The 18,919-nt window shown below is 48.4% G+C and overlaps 1 protein-coding gene across 5 annotated transcripts in view; it reads left to right on the top strand.

Moving 5' to 3' along the window:
* The window catches only part of IGF2BP2 (insulin like growth factor 2 mRNA binding protein 2), a 166,038-nt gene that overhangs the window by 132,684 nt on the left and 14,435 nt on the right, over positions 1-18,919 (top strand). For 4 of the 5 annotated variants that reach the window (XM_055129624.1, XM_055129625.1, XM_055129627.1 and 1 more), the window contains exons 4-10: positions 147-198; positions 4,220-4,283; positions 8,789-9,061; positions 11,248-11,382; positions 13,278-13,400; positions 13,936-14,071; positions 15,256-15,384. In XM_055129624.1, coding sequence (XP_054985599.1) covers positions 147-198; positions 4,220-4,283; positions 8,789-9,061; positions 11,248-11,382; positions 13,278-13,400; positions 13,936-14,071; positions 15,256-15,384 — 912 coding nt within the window. The remainder of the gene's footprint in view (positions 1-146; positions 199-4,219; positions 4,284-8,788; positions 9,062-11,247; positions 11,383-13,277; positions 13,401-13,935; positions 14,072-15,255; positions 15,385-18,919) is intronic. The other variant, XM_055129626.1, reaches the window with a different exon arrangement.

The raw sequence follows: 18,919 nt of genomic DNA on the forward strand, positions 1-18,919 counted from the left end.
TGCACCTGTTATTTTACTTTCATCATTTCTGGGGGATAAAACCCGTGTGTGTGTGTGTGTGTGTGTGTGTGTGTGTGTGTGTGTGTGTGTGTGCGTGCGCATGCACGCGCTTGCATGCATACTGACACTTGGCCTTTCTTTTTCAGGTGTTGGATGGACTCTTGGCTCAGTATGGGACAGTGGAGAACGTGGAGCAAGGTAATGAGTGAGGAAATTAGTCTTTGGAATTTTGAGAGGGATTGCTGTTATTTCTTTTAGACAGGGTCAACGCCAGGGAGAACCAGTAAGTTAAGAAGCTTCACATCAAGTTTCCTAGAGCACATGTTTGTTTTCTTCTGTGTTTGGGAGTGTCCGTATCTCTCTCTCTCTCTATCCATATCTGAATATAATGTTTACAGGAAATACATTTTTCAGGTTATTTTTAGTGTATTCCATATGGTGCTTGAGCACTGAGTGAATAATTGTCAAGCTGGGTTAAGCTTAACTCACTAGGAAGAAATTAAATTGACACCATTCCTACCCCCTCTCTTATGCTTTGGCAGGAAAGTGACATCCCTAATGTCTTGTTCCCTGAGGAGTGTAATTTCCTACCCCAGGATCTCATGAGAGTACGGGTTCTAGGACTTACAGTTAAACTATAAAGCTTATCTCTCTGGAAGAGGAGCTCATAAATCTGTATTTTAAAAACAAGCACCCCTGTGTGATTTTTGTGTGCAGCCAACTTCAGGAGCACTGTCTCAGGAAGTGCTGTGGATGCTCAGAAAATACATACACTTCTTCCTGTCACTCACATTTTTGAACCGTGATCGCTGTGGTTTTTAAAAGGAAAACAAAAGGCAGCTAAAGTGAATAACTCACTGAGCCCTTTTTTTCTTTTTTGTCACACCCAGAGATGCACAGGAGTTATTCCTGGCTCTACACTCAGGAATTACTCCTGGCAGTGCTCAGAGGACCATATGGGATGCTGAGAATCAAACCCAGGTCAGCCGTGTGAAAGGCAAACGCCCTACCCGCTGTGCTATCGCTCCAGCCCCAGAGCTCCTTATGATTGCTAGAGAAGTAGGTTCCAGGGACCAGAGCGAAAGTACTGCGGGTAGGGTGCTTGCCTTGCATGGGATGACCCGGGTTCAATCCCTGACATCCCATATGGACCCCCAAGACCCAGGAGTGATTCCCGAGTGCAGAGTCAGGAGTAAGCCCTGAACAGCACCAGGAGTGACTCAAAAACCAAAAGAAAAGTAGGCTCCAGGCTCTTGACAACACAGGCGCATCAAGATACGTGATAAAGGTGATTTTTGTGTTGGTTTGAAAAGCAGAATGTGAATTTAGACATTTGCTGTCTGTGAGCCCTTGGAGAGGCACTTAGCTTCATTCAGTTTTCACATGTGTGCAATGGGGAGATTAGTTTCTTCCCTTCCTCTATCATCAGATAGTCGAGACGCACGGAGGGAGCCCAGACCGGCAGACAGTGAAGTCATTCAGTCTTGGCTAATTAAGGTGCAGTTAGCAAGGATCGCAGGGAACCTGTTTTCTCACAGGTAATCTGTTCTATCTGCCGGTGTAATTAATGTAATAGTTTAAAACAGTAATTATTCGGCTGTTCTCCACTCCATGAATATTAAAAATATTATTATTTAGTTTCATGCTGTTGACGGCCCAGGTTCAAAGCTGATGGGAAAATGCTCAGCAGGAAGATGTGACTTGCAGGGATTCTTTGTCTCAGTTCTTGTCATTTCCCTCCACATGGAAGAGAAAACATTCTCTTAAGGTTTCGGCTGGAGTAGGAAGATGGCCCAACAGACATGAACCTGTAGCGGTAACTAGTAAGACACACTCTAAGCTGAGGCCAGTACTAGCGAGAGAGAGAGTGTCCAGGTCTCAGAAGTAGTTTCCAGTCTGGGCCCTGCAGCCAGCATGAGCTGCTGAAAAATGGTGGGTGGGATCGGAGTGATAGCACAACGGGTAGGGCGTTTGTCTTGCACTCGGCCAGCCAAGTTCGATTCCTAGTATCCTGTATGGTCTCTCAAGCACTGCAAGGAATAATTTTTTTTTTTTTGCTGTTATTTTTTTTTTTGGAGGGGGGAGGTTGTCACACCCAGCAATGCTCAGGGGTTACTCCTGGCTCTGTACTCAGGAATTACTCCTAGTGGTGCTCGGGGGACCATATGGGATGCTGGGAATAGAACCTGGATCAGCCACATGCAACACAAACGTCCTACCCTCTATGCTATCACTCCAACCCCAGGAATAATTCTTGAGTGCAGAGCCAGGAGTAAACCCTGAACATTGATGGGTGTGACCCAAAAAGAAAAAACAAAAAAGAAAAGGAAAGAAATGATTTTTGTTTCTTTACGCTTCCTGGCTGATCCTTGATGTGGCAGAAAACCTATTCTGTTTTTGAAGACACTCCGGGAACTTCATGTCAAATGAAATAAATTAGTTGAACGGAGTCCGGTCTCTCCCAAATCAAGTAACTTTGATTTCCAAAAGACAAGCATCATTGAAGACCAGCGGGTTCAGACCCAGCCCTTGCGCCCTTGCTCCCTTGCTGGGTGTCTGTGGCCTCATCCCTTTCAGTAGAAAGAAAGTGGCAAATATGAAAGCTCTGTCGAATTGTGAGCCAGCACTGAGAGAGGCCGTGGGCTCCCCTTCCTCTCACTTGTGCTGTGAGGACTCCTCTGGCTAAGCGTGAACGAGAGGAGTCAGTACTCTGGAGAGAGGTGCCCCAATTGTGTATGTTTGGGGGGCCGGGGGGCTCTGACTGTGGCCTGGAAATCTCTGCGGATTTCCTTCCTGAGGCTGATATATTCCCTCCCTGTATAGGTTGTAGCCACTGGATGTTATTGGATAATCAATATTATCAACAGTGGTTTCTGACCTTTTTGAGAATTTTACAGAGGTGGTATTAAGAAAAAAAAAAAAAGTCTGTCAATTTCATCATTTGCTGTGGTCGGGGGTGAATTTCCTAAAGCCAGAGTATGGAACCAAGATTAAGAATCCTTACCAGGGTTTTATTACTTTGCAGAGAAACTTTATTATGATTTTCTTGAATTATCCTTGTTTCATGTTGTTAACTCCCGGTAGCTTAAATGTTTGAAAGGAAGGATTTTGAGTGAGCCATATCTGTATCTGCTTGTGTTGGGAAAACCAGTATTTTTCAGTTTAGGCTTGCTAGGTGGATTAAGAAAGGGGTTTTTTGCTATTTAAATTTACTTTGAACTTCTGACTTTGGAAGGAGCAGCGATCAATTATGAACTAAGATAACTGCTCCCAAGAGTGATCCCTTATTGGCCAGTCTTAGAGTTTTATGTGTTCTCTTGAGTTGTATGTGTTGGAATTGTTCGTTTTCTCATCATACACAGTTACTAGATTTAACTTGTAAAAAGCTGGGGAATTCGAAGGGAAAATAATTAAAAGTTCCACCTTTTCAGTGAATGAAGAATTAAAACTGAAACATTATCTTACTATTTTATACACATGCCAGTTACTTAAAAAATAAATGCAGATTGCAGTCAGAGTAGTAGTATGGAGGGTAAGGTGCTTATTTTGCAGTCAACTGACCCAGGTTTGATCCCCTGTATCACATATGGTGGCCTGAGCACAAAACCAGGAATAATGACTGAGCACAAAACTAAGAGTAAGCTCCGATCACAGCTGGGTGTGGAGCAGAAAAAAAATAATGAAAGTCTTAATTTGTTAATTATGATCGGCAGATTGGTACCAACATCCAGGAGAACAATCTGAAAATAGCATTTTTTAAAGTGTCATGTTTTCTTATAATTATTTTTCATCAGTGATGGTAGCCTTAAGTAATTGAAAACAACACTAACCACGGGACTGCAACAAAGATGATTTTTTAAGCAAATATTCAGAAATCATTTAGATGAGCAAATACTAGGAACAACCCCTTTGTCAATCCTTAAGCATGGTTAGGCAAAAACATGGCACATGTACTTCTTTCCGTTTTATGTAGGCATGGAAGTGAAACACATGAAGAATATGAAAAAGTTTCCAAAGTGAAAACTAGCTTCAGGCCGCATATGTGATAAGTTACAAAATCTGTGCGCACAGTGGACTGTGAATTTCTGTGAAAACACACCAGTCAAGGGAGCAATTCAGATCACTGTGGGGTGGTCTCTTCTCTCCTTCCTCTCTTAGAGGGCGCCCCAGGTGGCAGCTGCTTTTTCTATGATAATGTGGTTTTTATCTCTCTTTCTAGTCAACACAGATACAGAAACTGCCGTGGTCAATGTCACATATGCAACCAGAGAAGAAGCAAAAATGTAAGTGGATCTGTGCTTCCTCCCTCCGATTCTTTGAGGGTGGTCTTTGAACTTCACTGAGTCCTGTTTGCTCATCAAATCTAACAGCTTTGTAACTTTATATCTCAAGGTGGTTCAATTAAAAATAAATTTTTAACTCCCCCCTCCAAAAAAAAATAAAATATTTTCACTGGAGGGGGTAGGGAGATATCCTGGGGGAAGAGACAGTGCTCATGCTACCCAGGACCCCCACTCTCCCTCTGCTGGGTCAGTGATACTCCAGGGCATTAGCTCCAGGACTGTGCAACGTGGAACCTGCCGGTGTGTTGAGCATGGGCCACAGAACCAAGGTGGAAGCTGTGCCTTGTGCCTTGGCACGCTGAGGGCTGCAGTGCTGGAACACTGCCCCATGGACTCCCTTTTGCCAGCTGCTGGGCGTTGCTCCTTCCACCTGGAGCTACATCTCTGTGAGGATGCTCTTTCCACCCACCCGGGGAATGGATGCAGGGTCGCTGCCTTTTCCTCCCTTAAGTCAGGCTCCAACTTTATGGCTTCAGCCGCAGGCAGGGAGAAGTTCTCTGACAGATTCAGTCCTGCACCTCCTTGGCTGGATTTCCCTAGGAAACAGTATTCTGGGGGGCTGGAGTGATAGTACAATGGGTAGGACGTTTGCCTTGCATGTGGCCAACCCGGGTTCAATCCCTGGTATCCTATGTATTTCTCCCAAGTTCGCCAGTAGTAAACTCTGAACACCACAGGTGTGGACCAAAAAACAAGGACAAATAAACAAAAAACAATATTCTGTATTGCTTTAGTGGTGATTAACCTTGAGTTTGACTTTTAGCTGACATGGGATTTCAGGGTTGTTTTTTTTTGGGGGGTGGTTGGCAAGGAGGGGGCATCCCTGGAGGTCCTGGGGGCCCTGGGGCTACTCCTGGAGATAGTTGGCCCATGGCGTGGGCCTGACCATTTTGGTACCGGGCAAGGGTCTCTAGATGGCCTATTTCTCTGGCCCAGTGGTGCCCAGGGCTGGGGCCATACTCGGCTGGGGTTCAAACTCGAGAACTCACCCATATGTTCCCATTTTTTGAACTTCCTCTTCCTCCTGAAACAGTTTCCTTCCTAAACTTATTTTAATTGGTTTCGGGGCCACACCCAGTGTCTTCTAGTCTTATTCCTGGCTCTGTGCTCAGAGATCACTCCTGGCATTGCTGGGGGAGACCATATGTGGTACCAGGGACCGAACCCAAGTTTTCTGTGTACAAGGCAAGTCCCTTATTTGCTGTACTATCTCTCCGGCCCCGAAACAGTGTTCTGCTTGCAGGAGGTCTGTGCGGTGCCTTCCGAGACAGTATAATTGAATTATGAGCCCAGGCGGTCATGTTTTATGAATGAGCACAACCTGTGCATATAATCCATCCCAGGATTATAGTCTTATTTCTTTTTCAAGATCTCAGCTCACATAAAAACATACTTCTCACCGTCAGTCTTAGAAAAACATGCATTGGATTTTTTGCATTGAAGAAAATTGTACTTAATTTGCTGCTGTGTGAGATAGAGATCAATAATCAACCTATACGATTTTGGTCTGGCTGCCACTTCAGTGGAACCTCTATACAAACTAATTGGATTCCAGAGATGCTGCTTTGTAATAAATTAACAAGCATTAACCCAGTAGAATAGTGTTGATCTTGCCAAGACCCCAGGACCTCACACAGATGAGACGAGCACTCTGCCACTGAACCCCATACCTGTCTTCATGTGTAATTTTTTTTAATTCAATCACAGTTGAGAGGCTCAGTTACAAAGTTGTTCATGATTGTGTTTCAGTCCTAAAATGTTCTGGCACCTGTCCCCTCACCAGTGTACATTTCCCACCACCAATGTCCCCAGTTGCTCGATCCCCACGCTCCCACCCCCTGCCCTTTATGGCGGCGAGCACTTTTCCTCCCGCCTCCCTTCCCCTCCCTTCCCTCTCCCTCTCCTTTCTCTTCCTCTCTCTCTCCCTCTCTCTCCCTCCCTCTTTCTCTCTTTCTCCTTCTCCCCCTCTCTCCCTCTCCCTCTCTCTCTCCCTCCTTTTCCCTCCATCTTTCCTTCTCCCACTCTCCTTCTTCTTCTTTCTTCCCCTCTCTCTCTCTCTCTCTCTCTCTCTCTCTCTCCCCCTTTCTCTCCCCCTCTTTCCCTCCCCCTCCCTCCTTTTGCAGTACAGTACAAATACTTAAAGGTATCATGTAGATCCCTTGCATGCTTTCAACACTCAGTTCTTTTCCAGAGGGATCATTTCCAACTATCATTGTCATACGTAATTTTAAAAGAAAGAGTGTGGTTCATTTACACACTATCAAGTTGATAAATATTTAAAAATGACATCTAAAGCATCTCCAGGAGCGGGGCAGTTCCTGACACTGTTGGGATCTCGCATGTTCCCTGACCCAGCAGCTCCCTGGAGGCAGAGGAGTTACTGTGGAGACGCCCCCTGTGGCCCTGTGGGCACTGCCTGCCCCCCTCGCACCTGAGAGGCCAGTCTCACAGGGCTGTCTGATCCCTCGGCAGAAGCTGGTTACAAGACTGGCATAAAGTTAGGCTTAGTTATTCCTCCTTCTAACCATAGAATTCAGACATAAGAACAAAATTGGTTTCAGGCCAGTGCAACGGTGCAGCAGGTGGGGTGCTTGCCTTGCGCGCAAGGTTTGATCTCCGGCTCCCAGTGTGACTCACTTCCCCTAGCCCACTAGGAGTGATCCTTGAGCACAGAGCCGGGAGTAAGCCCTGAGCAGCGCTGGGTGGGGCCCCCCCAAAATATTTGGTTTCCAAAAAGGATACAACTAGTAGAATAGTAAAATAGCAAAAACTATTGTCAGTAAATTGCAGATATTTAATGACTTAAATGTCAAGAGAATTAACATCCGTGACAATGTGTGTGTGTGTGTGTGTGTGTGTGTGTGTGTGTGTGACCAAGAAGTTTTTATTGAAAGTTAGCCGTGAGGAGAGCGAAAGGGAGAAGTCCGTGTTTGAGAGAGAACATAGGCTTCTCCAGAGCGGAAGGCCAGGCAAGCACAGAGACAAACGAGATGTGTGTTCAGGAACAGAGACAGAGAGCGAGCCGAGAATGAACCCTTTTAGGAGTTAGAAAGACCAGGGAAATGGCGCATCCAGCTGGGGCACGGGCTTTGCACGCAGGAGGCCCACATCTGATTCCCTAGTGCGTTGGGAGTGATCCCCGTGCATCAAGCCGGGAGTGGCCCCTGAGCACACTGAGTGTGCCCCTCCCCAATGCTCGCTCCCTCCAAAAAAAAAAAAAAAACCCTGGAAAAAAAATAAAGCAAAGCTAGAAAATAGGATTAGGATTGTGACTTAGTGGTAAAGGCCATTTCCTGCATGTTGGAGGCCTTCAGTTTCATTTCCATCATTGCAAATAATGATAAAATAATAAAAAAAGTAGAAAATTATATAATTCATTTTTTATAATAAATAACCTGGCTGTATAATTCAGAAAACTTGGGGATTTTTCATGTGTGTGCTTATCTCTGAATTTTTAATGATGAGCATTAAGATTCAAAGGAGAAAGAACTAAACATAAGTTTATACTGATTTAGAAAAAAAAAAAAGACATTCTTGGGTTGTGACAAAAAAGCAGAGGCAGAAGGCTCAGTAGCACTGACCAGCACAGGGGCACCTCAGACAGTCTTTGGGGACGTCACTGTGGTAGCATACTGACCACAGATGGCCTCATCCATCTAATAGTTGATAATTCCGGGGCTGGAGCGATAGCACAGCGGGTAGGGCGTTTGCCTTACAACATGGCCCACCAGGGTTCGATACCCAGCATCCCATATGCTGATACCCTGAGCACCTCCAGGAGTAACCCCTGTGCTTCGCTGGGTGTGACCCAAAAAGCCAAAAAAAAAAAAAAAGATTTGATAATTCCAGTTGCCTTTGTATCCAGCAAACAATAGGAAGTAGGGTTTTTTTGGTGTTTTGTTTTTTTTGTTTTTTTTTTTTTTTTTTGCTTTTTGGGTCACACCCGGTGATGCACAGGGGTTACTCCTTGTTCTACACTCAGGAATTACTCCTGGCGGTGCTCAGGGGACCATATGGGATGCTGGGATTCGAACCCGGGTCGACGCCCTACCTGCTGTGCTATCGCTCCAGCCCCCAGGAAGTAGTTTTGATTGTGCCTCAAGGGGGGCGGGCTGGAGTGGTGGGTGGGGAACCAGGACGTTGGTGAAGGGAAGGTCACTCTGGTGGTGGGATTGGCACTGGAACGTTTAATGCCTAAAAGAACTGCTCTGTGAACAGTTGGGTAAGGCATGGGGTGGCACTAAAAATAGATGGAAGGAGAAAAGCAGACGCAGATGAGTGCGCCTTCATCCCCGACTCCCTTTCCCGCCGTTCACCACGTGCTCCGAGGGAGCAGGGATGGTGTCTCTCTGGCTCACCGCCGGGCACCCAGCCGGGCCGTGCCACCCACTGGGGCTTCTCCGACACTCTCGCTAATGGAGTTCGCCCGCCCTGGTGCATTCCAGAGCCATCGAGAAGCTGAGCGGGCATCAGTTTGAGAACTACTCCTTCAAGATCTCCTACATCCCGGACGAAGAGGTGAGCTCCCCCTCACCCCCTCAGCGAGCCCAGCGTGGGGACCACAGCTCCCGGGAACAAGGCCACGCCCCTGGGGGCTCTCCTCAGGCCCGGCAGATTGATTTCCCGCTGCGGATCCTGGTCCCCACCCAGTTTGTTGGTGCCATCATCGGAAAGGAGGGCTTGACCATAAAGAACATCACTAAGCAGACCCAGTCCCGGTACGTGCCTCCGGGGCTCCCTGGGCGTGCTCGTGAGGGGTGCCCTGGGTGCTGGTGGGCCCCAGACATCCTTAGGTGCCAGTGCTTGAGGGGGCGGGGGCGCTGGACCAGATGCAGCTTCTTTGAGCAGAACTACTAATGCACTAACAGGACGCTGGGGCTTGGATGAGCTTTCGTGTCAGTGGCCTGAAGTTCCTGCCCCAAAGGCTAAAAGGACCACAGGGACGGTCGTGATGACCTCCCCGCCACCGAGGGCTGCGGGATGCATTTATTTCTAACACTGCAACGGAGTGGGGCTGAGCTGGGGGAGGGGGATCCTCGTTGGGTGCTCACCTGGGCTTCTCCCGAGTGGTGGCCTCTCCGTGATACCACGTAAGCAGTTCCCGGAGACGCAGGTGAGTCACTGGCAGATGGAGCAAGAAACCAAACACAGCTACTCGTGTGTTTCGTTTTCTCTGTTGGAGGAGATTGAGCTGGGAGAGGGATTGCCAGTGGGTGAAATGACTCTCCACTTAGTATTTCCCATTTTCAGACAGACTGTGCGTTTTCCATCTGTTCCATTTTGATTCTTGCATATTCCTATGGCCACAGCATGATAAGATGCACAGAGCTCGGAGCTTGAAAACAGAGATCCATCGTGAGCTTTAGCATGTCATGGCTCTGTGATCTTGCAGGGAAAATAGAGCTGCTCTGAATATCAATTGATTCGTCTGTAAACCAAGATTATTAAGATAATTAGAACAGTTGGAAAGATTGAATGAGATAATTACTATGAAAGTTTAATTGCAAAATGCCCAAGTTACTCACAATATTAGGTATTTATATGCCTGATGCCTTTCATCCATTCATTGAGTCTCATAATCTGAAAATTACCGTTTCCTTCAACGTGTCTGAATTATTCTCGTTATAGACACTTGTAAGAATTCTTAATCATCAGAATGAGATAATAAAATAGTAGAGAGGAGACTTACTGGCCACTGGGCCTTTTATTTTATTTATTATTATTATTATTATTATAATTATTATTATTATTATTATTATTATTGCTTTTGCTTTTTGTTGATGCACAGGGGTTACTCCTGGCTCTGCACTCAGGAATTACTCCTAGCAGTGCTCGGGGGACCATATGGGATGCTGGGATTCAAACCCAGGTTGGCCACGTGCAAGGCAAACGCCCTACCTGCTGTGCTATCACTCCAGTCCGAGCCTTTTATTTTAAAGGCCTTTTTCCTAAGTTTTCTGTTAGCGCCAAGTTGATATTTATGCATTTTTTCTCAGTTTTTTAAACTTGCAAACAAAGATGAAGAATAGCTCTTAACACACTGATGCTTGCACGTACCTCTGCTGGCTCACACTGGGATGTGGCTTAATTCACACAAGTTGCAGCCGCAGGGTCAGGTGTTGTTAGAGATGCATGTTTGGAGTGAGGTGACTTCTCAGATGCTCCCATGTCTTGGGAACAGGCCAAAGACTTGCATCTGGAATTTCTAACCACCAGTGTAAAACAAGATACAGTTAGTTACATATTTTTGAAAGATTGCACATGTGAGCAGGGGCCATCGCTACCCCAAAAGGCCTGACAAAGGCATCAAGCTTTTGAGCTGTTTGTTTCATGAGCCTGGAAGAAGGCTGGCTGCCAGGGGCAAAGAAAGGCAACCAGAAATTTAAACGGCAGAGTGACGCCAGGCCTCTTGATTTCCTTCCACCAACGGGTCTACAAACCTTGCTTGGGTTTGATGTTTGGATTTAGATTAACATCCAGCTTTTAGCGCTGCCATCGGTTCATAGACCGGCTGTGTGCCAGGGTGCAGAATTATCTCGCTGACTTCACTCTGCATTTGAAAGGCTACACAAAAACACTTCACCTAACAAATGGCTTCATTACCAAGTTGGCGTGTCTTCACCTCAAGCCTCTGTGGAATACTGTCTTGCCAGTGGAACCACAAAGAATTCAAGGCTGGCACAAGAACACACACACACACACACACACACACACACACACACACACACACACACCTCGTCTGCCCCAATCTCACCCCCAGTGCCTACTTGTTGGTCACAAACCTGCCAGTGCCACTTCCTTGTCTGTTTGTCCTTGCTGTCTGTCAGCTGGTGTGACGGTTTCTTGGGACGAGACCCCTGTCCCAGAGGAGGTTGTGCTATGGCTCCTGATTCTCTCTCTCCAGGGTGGACATCCACAGGAAAGAGAATTCCGGGGCTGCAGAGAAGCCGGTCACCATCCATGCCAGCCCAGAGGGGACTTCTGAAGCCTGCAGGATGATCCTTGAGATCATGCAGAAGGAGGCCGATGAGACCAAACTGTGAGTTTGCGAGCAAGACCCAGACTCTCAGTAGGGAATCGGCGAGGTTCTCCGCTATCTGAGGGGGGAAATATTAAAGCTGTTCCTCAGTGAAGGACACAGACAAGTGATTTGTTTTAATTGATGGGCATTTCATTATAGTTCAGTGGTCACGGTGGTGGTATTTGTGGTATTGCTGTCCAGTTACTGCTCAGCACCCCTGCAGAGCGTCCACTGCCCTTCACCAATGCCTTTTGTCCCTGGAGTCCAGTCCACATCTCTTCCCACTGCCCCCCTCACTGTGTGGTGATCTGAGCTTTGTAAGCCAACACCAAGGGTCTGTCCCTTGTTGGGTGCTTCTTTGTTTCTCCCCTGGGTGTCCCACAGAGTGAGATGGTGTTTGTATTTGTCCTTTTCCCTCCGACTTCCTTCACGCGATGCCTTCCTGCTCCATTCAAGTTGCAGCAAACTGCATGATTTCATCCTAAAGCTGCAGAGTTTTCCATCGTCTGTATATGCACGACTTCTTTATCCATTTGACCGTTGCTTGGCATTTGGCTTGCTTCTGTCTCCTGGCAAGGTCAGGGGGCCATATGAGATGCCAGGAATTGAACCTGGGTCATTCAGGTGCAAGGCAAGTGTTGTACCTGCCACCTGCTGTTACTGTCCCTTCAGACTTCTGGTGATTATTTTTAAGAAATTCGTTCACATGGAGAAAAAATAGATATAGATATTGTACACTAATAATATGGCTGTTTCTCCACTTACTTCCAAATACTTCCATCATTCATTGGTAATATTATTGATACCGTTATGTTGTCTTTGCATCATTTTCTTGATTTGTCTAGAGTTTTCTCTGAGGTTTTCATATATCTTTTTGATTATTATTAAAGTCTTTGCCAGGTACTTCATAGAGCTGGCTTTCAAGGGTCAGTTTCTAGAATTTTTATAGTTCTGAATTTCTAGGGGTCAGTACCTGAAACATTACATTTGATTTTTTTAATTTATTTTTTGCTTTTTGGGGTCACACCCGGCATTGCACAGGGGTTACTCCTGGCTCTGCACTCAGGAATTACTCCTGGTGGTGCTCGGGGGACCATATGGAATTCTGGGAATCAAACCCAGGTAGGCCGCGTGCAACGCAAACGACTTACCTGCTGTACTATCGCTCCAGCCCCCTACATTTGATTTTTTTATTAGGTGGCTGTGTTACCTCACTCATTCTGCTTTTGAGGTCCTAGGGTCTCTCAAGCCTTTCCCTTCCTCGCCCTGGCTTCTGACCAGAATTGCAGCTCTGACTTGCTCTTCACCTGTTTCAGTATCATCCAGAAGTGAGGAGGCGAGGCAGAAGAGTCCCCCGGACACTGCCCAGAACAGCCAGATGGGTAGACTTGGGACCCTTCTTGTGTCCATCTCAATAATGGAGCCTTGGTATTGTCCGGCCTGCACTCCTTGCTCTGTAGAGAAAAGCAAAAACAGGCATGCCCAGGGCCACACAATCTCCTTTCCCCTTGCGCTGGAGTCCAGTCCTGCTTTCATAGTGGCCTCCATGCCACCGTGGCTGTGATTCTGGCCTGCCTGCCTGTCTGGGTGTCTCTGCGGGAGGGGAGGCCTGGAGCCACCTAGTGTGTGTTCTGGCTGATGTCATTCTCTCTCGGCTGGCACCTTTTTAAAGAGCAAGAAAAACCCCACAACTCTTCTCAAGTCACCTTGGTAGACTTCTCGTGTCATAGCCCTAACCTGTCTTCCAGATCACTTCTCACCACTCACAGCAGTGGAGGGTGGGGGACCCAGCCTCCTCTAAAGCCCCTGGCTTCTAGCACCTGGACAGAAGTATTTCTATTGAGAAGGAAGAGGTCGGGTCATAGCTTGGAAAAAGGTGTTCATCTTAAGTGTCCAATCGTCTTCTCTTTCAGAGTTGAAGAGATTCCTCTGAAAATCTTGGCCCACAATGGCCTGGTCGGAAGACTGATTGGAAAAGAAGGCAGAAATTTGAAGAAAATTGAACATGAGACAGGGACTAAGATAACAATCTCATCGTAAGCCACCCTTTCAGATGTATTGTTGGATTCGTAGTTTACTATTTGATGAGTTGGTAGTGGGAGGTTCCGAGCATTTCGTATGCCCGATTCGTTCATCTGCTTTTCCCTCCAGAGGGATTGTAATCGTTAATGACATCACAGTCCCCAATAACCTCCAGACAGATGCATGGAGCTAGCAAATACCCAACTATGATTTAAGTTTCTCCCAAGAGCTCAGAAACAGGGACAGATATTCTAGATCAGCATGTGGTCAAGGGGGTTGGCCCCTTCTGATCGGTCCTTCCTGTGACAACCCCCTTGTCCAGACAATTGGTTGGGTTCCCTGTTGACATGCTTTTTGCCCAGTGCCCCTCGGAGTGTCCTGTGGACCCACACGGGACCGTGGGGCGCCCAGTTGAGAAACGCTCGTGTAGGGCTCACCTGTGGTGGAAGAACCCAGCCCTGTGCCCGCCTCCTCCACCCAGACTTGATCCTGCTGGATTTTCCTTTTGAAAAAAAGGCTTTTTTTCCCCCCCTCCTTTCTGGCGGGCAGCTTGCAGGACCTGAGCATATACAATCCTGAGCGCACCATCACTGTGAAGGGTTCCGTCGAGGCGTGTGCCAGCGCCGAGATAGAGATCATGAAGAAGCTGCGTGAAGCCTTTGAGAACGACGTGCTGGCCGTGAACGTAAGTGGCTCGCGCGTCCTTCCCTGCTGGCGGTCACGTGTGTTCTCAGGCGGGAACCGAGTCACTACTGTCCCTCGGTGACAGCGCACGCTGTCGAATCCGTCGGCAGAGCTAGCCCGGCCTGCCTGCAGCCAGGGCGTCCGAATAATCAAGGAGCAGCTGGTCAGTTCTGATGGCCGCATTGGATGAAAGAGTGTCCGTCATTCCGTGTGAAAATCTGAAACCACCCCCCACCCCCGCCAGTCCGGCACTGCCGTGGTGTCCTGGGGGCCCCAGTACCCCAGTACCCAGTACCACATGGGACCTTCTGGCCCAGCTGGCCAAGTCTCTCCGGGAGTGACTCTGGGCCCTCGGAGCACTGCTTGGAAGCCCCCTCCCCAACAGAAAAACGAGAAAAAGAGTATGTGCAGTATCTGTACATCTGAAGCTTCATTAAGATATGAATCATTGGGGCTGGAGCCATAGCACAGCGGGTAGGGTGTTTGCCTTTCACGCGGCCGACCCGGGTTCAATTCCCAGCATCCCATATGGTCCCCCGAGCACCGCCAGGAATAATTCCTGAGCGCAGAGCCAGTAGTAACCGCTTTGTATCACCAGGTGTGATTCAAAAAGCAAAAAAATAAAATTAAAAAAAAAGAAAAGATAAATCATTGATTATTCTTTGGGGAGGGCTCCCAGTCAGTCTCTGTCCACAAGGAAGTGACCGTCTGAAACAGAAGCGGTGCCATGGGATGGGATGAGTGCCAGGGGCTGGGGGGCAGGAATGTGGCTCAGTGGCAGAGGGTTTGCTTGCACAGGTGAGACCCTGAGTTTCAGTCCCTAGCAGTGTTTTAAAAAAAAAAATAGCGAAAGAGAAGGAGGAAAAGGGTCACAGGAGACTCTCAGGCAACCCAGAAAGGGCGCTAAGTAGCCAGGTGAGAAGGGGGGAAGCCTCCTGGCAGGGAGACACCCTGCGAAGCCCCCAGGGGCGAGAAAGGAGCAGGACCCTTGGGATGGGGCCGAGAGGTACCAAGGGAAAGGCCCGGGGGCATCTGGGTGCCAAGAGACCATCTTGGAGATGCACAGACACCGTAGCTGGGATGGTAGATGGGCGCCCCTGCGGGTGGGCCAGCACTGGTGTCCCCTCCCCACCCCCACCCCCGCCTCTGCCCCCCTCCTCACGCTGCCCTTCTCTCTGTTCCCAGCAACAAGCCAATCTGATCCCAGGGCTGAACCTCAGTGCACTCGGCATCTTCTCAACGGGACTCTCGGTGCTACCCCCGCCCTCGGGGCCCCGAGGGGTTGCCCCTGCGCCCCACTACCACCCTTTCACGGTAAGTCACTTGGCATCCAGAGCTTGGCTCATGCTCCGGTGCTCCATCTGCCTGCTGAGAGGGGCATGGCTCGGGCTGACCTGGGCTAGAGCCTTCGCACGGAGGCTCCTCCCGGACACGCAAGGGACCCACCTCGTCGTTCCTTAGGGCGTCTCCCTGCACGTGCCCGGAAGCCGTGCAGCTCGGGGGCAGAGACCACCAGCACATTCGTGCTCTCGATGAATGAATCAGCTGGGCCTGGCAGAGGCTCAGAGCCTCCCGCTTGTAGCTCAGCTAATAAATAAACCAGTGGGTCTTTTCTCTATGGCAAGAAGGGATGTGCTTGATTGAATGAAACCTTTATGGACATGGTTCACTCACTGAAATACTAGGCTACCTGGATGATCCTTGGAAACAGATGTCCAGACAACAGCACACACTTGTGCCTGCAGCTCCACACATCATGTATTGCTGCAGGCCATCTTTAAAGCGAAACGACCCATGTTTGTCTCTGAGCTCTTAGCTCAGTGCCTGGCATTCAGAAAGTTCCCGGTCACTGTTGTTTGCGCCACAATAAGGAAGTGTGTGCTGCCTTTTCTGCCTGTTCGTGTTCTCATTCACAAACGTTATTCAGGATTAGTTTGTTACCATGTCGGGGGAGAGGGTACTAGATGGCTTTTTTTTCCCATTCCCAATTCCTCATACATTCTCCTTTCAGGGGCATAGGAAGTGGGGGGCAGGTGATCAGACCCAGGGCCTGACGTAGGCGAAGCAGGTGGCCCACCACTGAGCTCCCCAGCCCCTCATGTTGCTTGACTTTTAAGCAGACTTCTCTCCCCCGCTTTTAACGGGAGGAATTTTGAGTCTTACCTCAGCCACTCCTTTCTGTTGAGAGGTCTCTGCTGAAAGTGTGTCCGTGTAAGAATTCCCAGTGCCGAGAGGGTCGGGAACTACCCACTGAGCTTCTCTGCCAATAGAACACAGACATAAAGTGAAACCCAGCTCCTCAGTCGCAGAAACAGAAACATTCCGGAATCTTGTTTATGTCCAGGTTGTCTGAGCAGCTCTCAGCGCCTCTGCGTCACGGCGAGAGTGCCCGGGACCCAGTTTGGAGCTGCCCGTGTTTGTGTGTGTTTGTGTCTCTGTGTGTCTGCCGATGTGTCTGTGTCCGCATGTGCATCTCCTCTTGTCTTGCATCTGCATATGTAACGCGCCTGGGTGAGAGAAGGAGCTGGCCACTCGTAGGAGAGGTTGTAACGGTGCCGCGTGAGCGCTCACAGGAGTGAGAAGAGCGGGGAGAGAGCTGTGCCCGCTTTCCTGTGTTGGCTGCCCAGTTCCATGATGACATGGCTGGGCTGGTGCGCCCATGGGCTTATGTAGGCAGCAGTTTTTCAGTCGCCAGGGCACGGAGCAGTGCCCATACACAGAAAAGCGGCAAAAAACGGTCCTTGCCACTTCCGGCGTGGTCTGCCCACATCGTGTAACTGGCTGCAGTGACCTTTCTGCAGACCGGCAGAACGTTACTGCAGTCCCAGCATGATCCGTGGACTGGCAGTTGAAAACTGCTGCCTGGTTTAGGGTACACATCTTGTTTCTCAGGAGGGCATTGTCCACAAATCGTTGCCCACAAATGAGAAACCCCCAAATCAGACTGTCACAGCCCAGATAGCGTGATTGGTGGAGAAAGGCACTGGGGATGTTAGCCCAGTGACAGAGTCCGAGATGGGTGCTCAGTACAGCCAGAAGGGATTGAGGGAGAAAGTTTAGTAAAACGAGGCCACCACTGGGGCAGGGGAGACAGCACAGCGGGTAGGGCACTTGCCTTGTGCGGCCCACCTGGGTTCGATCCACCACCTCCCATATGGTCCCCTGAGCACTGCCAGGAGTACAAAGCCTGGAGTTGCCTCTGAGCAATTCCGGGTGTGATCCAAAAACAAATAAAACTGGGGCAGCTTCTAAAACTGACCATTAACACGACGAGGCAACTGCAGCCCGAAGCCTCTTTGTAAATGAAGTGTCGCCATTTACACTCTGCCTTCCCGCTGCCGCGCCAGCTGGAGCAGACGACACAGCAACCCTACAACCTGCAAAACCCAAAGAATCTCACAAACCGTTGGCCGATGCATCCACTGAACCACAAGGAAACGTTTTCATGTCCTAGCAGGATATTTTCTAAACTTGGAAATAAATTTTCCCTGCTGGAAAGCTCCCTCTACTTCGGAGATTTTTACAACAGGCGAACTTTTTCATTTTACTAAAATACGTAGTCCCTGTTATTTATAAAACCATGTCAATAAAGGTTGGCTTTTCAGCGTAGAGACACGTTGTTCACTGCTGTCTGGCCTTAGCCGCTCAGGGCTATGATGGAGACAGGATGAAGGGCAGGGCTGCCATGGGCTGGACCAGCCGGGGGTGCCGCGGGGACCTCCAATTCTGAAAAAGAGAGCTGGTTTTCTCAGCATTCAGATTTCAGGGAGCCAGGGTGTTTCTTGGTTGCATTTATAGAGAACTCTGGTGCTTTCTCATTTAGCTTCCGAAGGTCAGCAGGTCTGTGCATCTCCTTTTATAACTGGCTCGTACACATGGTTGGTGTCGTGTTCTGGTATTTTTCTATCCCAGACTGTAAAAATAGTCACTATTATTTTTGTTTCTGTTGTTGTGGACTTGCTATTCTTTTCCTCCCTTTTTTTTTTTTTACAAAGTACTTATGATTGAGTTTCAGGTATATATTGTTCCAAACACCAGTGCCCACTACCCCCTGCCAATGTCCCCAGTTTCCTCCCCACCCCTCAGCCTGCCTTTGTGGCAGGCACTGCCCCTCCCCCTTGTCCTAGTGTCCCTCCCTAAAGTGTCCCCTTCACCCCTGCCCCAGTGCCAAGCTTCCTACTGAAGATCATTTCTCCTGCTCTTCATTTTTCATCTGTGTTTTCTTAACAGTAATTTTTAGTTATTATTCTGAAAGGAATTGCTTATAGCTGGAATTCCTAAGAAATTTGTCTCAACATAGGACTTCAGAGAGGCATCTGTTTTTTTTTTCCCCCAAATGAACAGTCATACCAGAATCATCTGTTGAGCAATCCATTTTTTTTATTAATGAATCACCGTGAGGTACAGTTACAGGCTTACAAACTTCCGTGCTTGTGTTTCAGTCATACAGTGGTCGAGTGCCCATCCCTCCACCAGTGCCCATTCTCCACCAATGATCCCAGCATCCCTCCCACCCTCACCCCATCCCCTCCTCCCAGCCCCACCTCTGAAGAGTCCTTCTATTTATTCAGCCACTGATTAAGCTAACTGAAGTGGGCAGGAGCTCCACAGTACTCTTTAAATTTTTTATTGAAGGTCCATGAGGTAGACCACTACAAAGCTGTTTAAGATTGGATTTCAGTCATACTATGGTTCAACATCCATCCCTCCACCAGTGTACATACCAGTGTAGGTTTCTTGGTATACCAGTTTCCCCAGTTTATCTACTGCCACCCCTCACACCTGCCTCTTCGGCAGTCTCTCAGTCTCTCTCTCTCTCTCTCCTCTCCCCCGCCCCTCCTTTGCAATA

This window comes from Sorex araneus, chromosome 2 (assembly GCF_027595985.1).
Source record: "Sorex araneus isolate mSorAra2 chromosome 2, mSorAra2.pri, whole genome shotgun sequence".
Lineage (NCBI taxonomy): Eukaryota > Metazoa > Chordata > Mammalia > Eulipotyphla > Soricidae > Sorex > Sorex araneus.